General features: G+C 49.0%; 1 protein-coding gene across 1 annotated transcript; it reads right to left on the bottom strand.

The window, feature by feature from the left end:
• Positions 1-5,703: 5,703 nt before the first annotated feature.
• Positions 5,704-6,293, bottom strand: LOC104164111 (forkhead box protein I3-like; the record flags this gene model as incomplete). The annotated part of the gene is made up of 1 exon (XM_009703341.1): positions 5,704-6,293. A coding segment is annotated over one exon (590 nt), but the record flags the coding sequence as incomplete, so codon positions are not given.
• Between the last annotated feature and the right edge of the window lie 737 nt (positions 6,294-7,030).

Here is a 7,030-nt window from a genome sequence, read left to right as displayed (position 1 = left end):
ATGGGTGTAAATATAATTCCCTCTCCCCTCAATATAATTTGGCCTCATTTGAGTATCATTCACTTTGCTGAAGGAAGTCCAAGCTTGGTTCTGCTACGTGTTAGCTTTGACTCCCTCTGCTTTCTTGGAGTTGAGGGACCAACGCTGTGCGTTTCAGGATCATTATTTGTGGTGGCCCCAAAGTGGTAGGGCGATGTGTGGGTTCTGCCACCCTCCAAACCAACCTGGGAGGGAAATGGCACAGCTCAGCTCTGCTATTTACTTTAATTAGATATAAAATCAGCACTACTTGAAGGGTCCAAGGGCAGATTAACCACCAGTCCTGACCTGATTTGTCACTGTTTATTGCAAACGTGGACCAGCCGCACGGCGAGAGCTTTGCTTTGTCAATAAATCCCGGACACAATGGACTGCAGGAAAGGGAAAATGATCTGAGGAGTCTGGGAGGATGGGGGAGACGGCTTCTGCTCTCCTACAGCAGCCAATTGCCTGGATCAGGCCCACAACGTTTAATTCACAAATGTGCAGTCTTTAGCTCCTTTTATGTGTCCCCGGGCAGTCTCATAGACACCACCTGAAGTATATTAGAGCCTGGCTGATTATGGGTCTGCTCCAAAGCCCTCTGAAGTCAGTGGGAGTCTTTCCCCTGACTTCACCGTGTTTGGGGCAGGCCCTCGATGAATATCCCTCAGGTTAGACAGTTTAATCACCCATTCAGCAGCACACAAAGCAGATCACATACACTTTTAGCCTGCATTGTACGGTGTTATGAAATGAGAAGATTATTTGATATGATTCAGAGATAGCTCAGGTATAAGGTAAAAAAAAATAACACCTTTGATGTTTTACATTATACTTCAGTTATTCCTTGAGGGGCAAATTCTCGTCACCTTACCCAGGTGAATGTTGCGCTCGGTAATTTGGTCAAAAACATTCCATCAACCTTCTTTTTAATAGAAAATGTTGTGAGGGGGGGAGTTCAGCTTGATGGAGATTTCTGTCAAAAAGAAGGAAAAAGAGAAGGTAAATCCATGTTTTTCTTCTTTCAACAATCAGAGAAAAAAAATAATTGGGAACAAAAATCTGTTTGGGAGGGATTTTCTAACAGGACAATAAACCTAGTAGTTTTTTTTTTTTGCCAAAGCCTAAGGAGAAACAACAATTTCCCAACAATTGCAGTCTCCATCTGGCACAGTTATTTCTAGCTGAGGCATCAGCCATCCATGTACCATCAGCCAGGCCTGATTCTCATCTTACCTCTCTTGGGTCAAACTACAAAATGAGGCTTTGTCCCTCTTATTTTGTGTGCTATCAGAATGAGACAGGACCACCTTCCATGAACGAGCAGAGTAGAATTTAGGTACATCGCATTCAAAGCCAGGTGAGATCTGCAGGGCTTGTGGGGCCTTATCTCAAGAAGTCTGATGGAGATTTTCTATCGCTAGAAATACAGAGAGGGCAAAGGCAGGATATCCGTAGCTTCCTTGAACGCTACTACATCTTTTAAACTATTCCTAAAGATTTCAGGGAAAAATCACCCTCAACCAGTGTAAAAAAGCAATAAATCATTCTGTACAGGCACAACGTACTGTGGCCAACTTTCATGGACTTTGTGAGTGACAGGGCAAATCAAAAGCCTCCTCCTTCAGAGGAGATGCAAACCACAGTCCATGGCCAGTGGCAGTAACTGAAGCCCTATTTCCAAAAAAGTTGGCGAGCGATGAAACCGAGTGCGGATGGCTGTGTTCTGCCTCTTGAATCCCCTCCTACCACCCCGCAGTATACTCCATGTTGCTGGGGGTGGGGGGGTTTAAATTTACTGGCACAAGAGTTTCCTTTGTTGATGGGTGCTGGGTCTCCTCTAGGGGACTGGGCTGATCCAGCTGTACTGGCAAAGCCTTTGTACTGTGGAGTAGCTCAAGTGCAGACCTGCAGTGGGTGCCTGCCTGAACCTTTGCTGGCACGTCGATAAGGCCAGCGCTGAGCAAAGCTAAACGACCCCATGTTGGAGAAATGCCACACGTAGGAGCCAGCAAGCATCTGTGTTACTGATCCAATGCGTCTCTTGAAATGCCTTTGGACTGTACTTTTTTTCAAGCAAAGACTGCCTTTTTGAGTAGCTGCATGTGCTGGAAGAGCCACAGTTCCTAGCTGGGAGTGTTGGTGGGTACAGGCAGCACGGGGCAGAGGTACCAGGCAGTTGTGCTTGCAGTCATCAGCACGACCACGGTTTCACATAGAGTATCACTGCGCTGCATCAGTCTTGCCCAGTTGAGATGGCATCTTTCTAGATGCCTAGAAAGAGTGGAGAAACCAAGCAAAGATTAGACTTCCTGCGATGCTTAGCTTTAATGTCCAGCAGCTGGGGTCTGTGGGCTCCCAACTACTCCCCGTGAGATCACTGCTCCCTCAAAGTCAGAAAAAGTCATTTTACAGGATGATTCCTATGGCTACCAGAGCAGAGAGGACGGAGGCCTGAAGTTTGAGCCTCTGACTTCCCTGGGAGCAGGCTATGCCCTGGGCTACCGGGCTGTCACATGACCCAGGCTGGGAAGAGGCTCATTGTCATGGAGAACTGCCCATCCCAGGCACGGCCTTGGCATTTAGAGGGGAGTGGGGGCTCTCAGGGTGGGACCAGCACGCTAATTGCCTTTGTCTTCCCTCTCCTTCAAGGGGGGAATCACAGTAAATCCCCAAAGACCATGACAATAGCCCTGCTGCTTTTAAGTGCCTCTCATTAAACTCAATCCTCTTGCCCTCCCTCTCCCAAGATTTGCTAAGACTCTCTTTTAATGACAAAAGGAAACCTAAAAGGCTGCCATTAGCTCATTCCCTTGACTCCTCTCTGCAGACTAGGTGTCTATTTGCTGAAATCTACTCCCAAGTGTCCCTTGGGCTGGTTGCTTTATCATGAGCACACCAGCCTTTGGGGTGGTGTGTCCGCAGCAGAGGCCACAGGTCCCTGTTCCAGCTAAGGGCTCACTTTTCCTGGAAGGAGCAGGATTTGGTGTTGATGGCAGGAAAGGCACACGGGGGACAGACCTGCCGAAACCTCCCTAGAGCCCACCACCATCCCTCAGGAGCAGGGCTGGAGCACTGTGGTGGGTGAAGCCCTCCCTGGCTCCGTTCTGGCTGTGCCACCGCCCAACCCATGCTGCATGAGAAGGTCTGTTGAGCCATGGGGTATTTGCTGAGAATGTACTGCCGGAGGCAGAGTACACAGCAACACAAATTTGCCACTGATTCGGGATCCTCAGGAGCAAACGTTTATGGGTCCTGTCTGCAGAAACATACAGCTGATGGAAGTGGCAGAGGGTAAAACCTGAAACAAATCTGGGTGGAAGAATATGAGCTGGACATATGCAGGTGTCCCACATCGGCCCACTGCTTGCTAAGGTCTCACAACAAGCTGGTGGAGCAGAGAAGGGGTGCGATGGTCACTTTGACACGTGAGTAAGCAGTTCCTGGCTTACTTAAGGACTGGCTCTAAATCTTTTGAAGGTGCTGGGAATCCCTCCACCGCTTTTAGATCAAACTCAGCAGTCCAAAATCCAAATAAAGCTACTCCAGACCTGGTGCGATTGAACTCGAGCAGGACAAGACCGACCACCTTGTCTTTTTGCTAGTGGCAATCCACCCTTTCCCTCCCATTATCACTACCACTGCATCACCTGAGACGCAATTAAAAATCAAGACATGGAGGAATTACCCCTAAAGCCAGGCAGATGGTATCTGTGCTGGGAAGGGGTGAACCAGAGGGGGATGAGGAAGGAGTTGCCACCCGCCCACTGGTCTCAGCTATTGCACAAATGGCGGTTGGCCAGTGCTGGGGCAAGTACCTGGTCCCGATCCCAAGCACGTGGAAGACATCTGACTTTTCGTCATGGCTTCATTATATTTTGGATCAGGCCAGTGGTTTGTCTTGCATCACTACCCTGTATGTTATGCAGGTAGCCAGAGAAGAGGCGCTGCCAACAATTTTGTTTTCTGAATAGCCTGCAGGGATGGCCTTACATCACGGCAGATGCATATATGTTAAACAGCTGCAATTTCATGCTCAACTTCATTATTGATGCAACATTCCTCATGAAGATATTTATATTTACGCTCTACCCTCACACAGCACCTAACAAACAGCTTAAGCAAATGGCAAGAATTGGGAGTTGATTGTTTTGCATAACGGCTGCTCTAGGATGGATTCTCCTTTCCCAGCAGCATGGATCAGGGAAGGATTCTCAGGAGCGCCTGTTTGCAGCAGACGCTCCGCCTGGCCCGCCAGCTGATCCGTCCGACTTCTCAACTAGCCCGCCATTTTACGCAGCTGCAATCCGCTTAGAAAAACCGAATGGCAAAACGGCTCGAGCCAACAGTCAAGCTCAGACTTCGTACCTCCTGCTAGCCAGCACCACGCTGGAACCAGCCCCGCTTCTTTTACTTTTGCAAGCTTTTATTTTTTTTTTACTAAACCAGGCTGAAAAAGGACAGTTGTAATTCAGGCAGTTTGACAAAAACAAACAAACAAAAAAGCCCAGAGTGCCCGCTCTGCACAGTGAGACTATGAGAGGCTGCAAATCAGCTCAGATGCATCTCCTTTGGGCCCAGAGCAGTTTTTTTCTGTCCTCCTGCGCAGATGAAATTGTTCATAAATCTTTGCACCTTTCATCCCAAACCACGTGAAAGCAAAACCTGTCTCCCACAGAGTTTTAAAATACCTCAAACACACTGAGGAACAACCAGGCAAAAATCTAACAATTGTTAACATTTTATTCCCAACAGCTGCTCAGCTTGAAACGTTTCATTAATACACTAACGAACAAAACCAAAACCAACAAAAAATTCAAAACAAATAAAACAACAAAAAAAGAAGAGGAAACAAAGTAAAATAAATTTTAACAAAGTTTAAAACACATTATAAATAAGTACAGCTCCAGAGCATAATTTACAAATATAAAACCACATAGAAACATATGTACAGAAGCGTTACATTACGTACAAATATGTATAAAAATACCCCAGTGTTTATTCTCGTGCTAAAGCTGCATGGCTAGAGTTATCTTTGGTACTAAGCTCAGGGGAAAAGATTGTTTTACAAGACACAGCCCTGGCTGTACAATATGTCATACACAGGAAGACCAGAGCGAACCTCCGTGGGATTCAAGGAGGTTTTAGGTGGGTGTTTACCCAGAGCATCCCCCCCGTGCATTGCATATTGCCGGGTCAGGGCAGAAAGCAAGGGCTTACAGAGGCAATTGCTGGCAGAAGAGTTTTTTAATGCATTGAACAAGGCACTTCATACGAAATCTCTTCTTTTTTTTTTTCCTGTTCTCTAAGATTCACTGGATGTCTACACTTGGCTCTTGCTGATAATGCTTTATAGTTATAGTTTTTGAACTTCTTATTCTACATTCAGGATTAGAAACCTCTGAAAACATTAATTCAGTTTGCTTTCATTTGCAGAATTTAGATGGCAAGCCATCTAAACCACCTAACATTCTCCAGGATGGGGAAAAGACTTTGCATCTGCCTTCTGCTGGTGTTTAAGGGATGTTCTTATTTTGAAAGGTAAGAAGATCTGTCTTCCTGGAAGAACTCCTGGGAAGTGTCCACATTGAAATGCTGTTTGCAAAAGCGTACGGTCCTCCGTGCTGCCAGATACACCTGCAACCCCCATTCCCTTTGCAGCGCTCACCAGCCGACTGTATCCTACACCTCCGTTCCATCCCGGGTGTAGATGAGGCTGTTAACCGTGAAGTTGTAGTAGTGGTTGTACTGGGCTCCCTGGCTGCTGCTGCTGGGATGGAAGGAGCTGTAGTAAGCGGGGGAAGGTCCCGCAACCCGCTGAAGCTGGTCTGGTGAAGGCACCTCCTGAGAAGAGCTGCTGGAAGGGGTGAAAGTGCCACTGCTCAGCTGTCCGGCAGAGAAGTTCCTGTGATGCAGGTCACTGCCGAGACCCCCTGTCAGCCGGCTGCCTCCACTGCTCAGGGTGCTCATGCCACTGAAGAAGGTGCTGAGGCAGCTAGGGGTGGATGAAATGATACTGGAGGGAGAGGAGCTTTTTGGATGGTCCCTGGCAGAAGGCGACGGGTCCAGCTCTGGGGGTGGGCTGTTTCCACACGGTTTGCCTGCAGCTGGGATGGGTCGCTCTTCCTCGGCCTTCAAGCCCCCCAGAGAGGAGGCCACAGATGTGGTAGCCGGGGCATTGGGCTCAGAGCGCCGCTTGCGTTTGCGACGGAAGTTCCCATTGTCAAACATCTTCTCACAGTTGGGATCTAAGGTCCAGTAGTTTCCCTTCCCTGGTGGAAAAAAAGGAGAAACAAGACAGAAGATCAACTTCTGTGACAGTGAGCCCCACTGCAGACAGATAAGCAATATCCATGTCTTGTCTGATCAGCACAGAACCCATCTCTCTCCCATACCTTGTCTGTTGTCCAGTACAAGGGTTCAAAATCTGGCTCCAGGACATGATCACCTCCACCCCTCTGATGATAAAGTGAACCTTAAGGCCACATGGAGGAGGAGAATCTCTCCATCACAGGGCATAAACCTTCCTGGAGGATCTGTACCTTTACCTCAGACCTGGCCGAAGGGAATGCAGAGGGGAGCCCCCCTTGCTCTGGCTGCCTCAGAGCAAACAGGGGCACTTGAAGCCATCTCAGCAGTGGGTGACAAAGTGATGCCCGTGCTATGGCTCTTCTCAGAAGAGCTGATGGAAAGGCGGGCTGTCAAACCCAGGTACACTGAGGGGACAGCAGGCCAGCAACGCTGAGCTGCGGGGGCTGCAGACAAGCTGCCCCACGCACAAGACTTAAGTGTGAGGGGGCTGTGGTGGCATCAGCTGTCCGCACACACACCTCTTGCCCATGCCCAGGCCTGACAGGAGCAGTAACCCCACAACGTTCCCCCAGAGGCTCCAGGCCGGCATGTCCCCTCCCTGCCGGGCCGGACCAGCACTGTCCGGGCGCGTCTCCGTCCTCCGCCCACTCCCGGGCACCGGCTGTGCCCCGGGGCCGGGTCGTCGAGCGGCGGGTAG

This window comes from Cariama cristata, unplaced genomic scaffold (assembly GCF_000690535.1).
Source record: "Cariama cristata isolate BGI_N322 unplaced genomic scaffold, ASM69053v1 scaffold4767, whole genome shotgun sequence".
Taxonomy (NCBI): Eukaryota; Metazoa; Chordata; class Aves; order Cariamiformes; family Cariamidae; genus Cariama; species Cariama cristata.
This window is presented reverse-complemented; position numbering and strand designations above follow the sequence as displayed.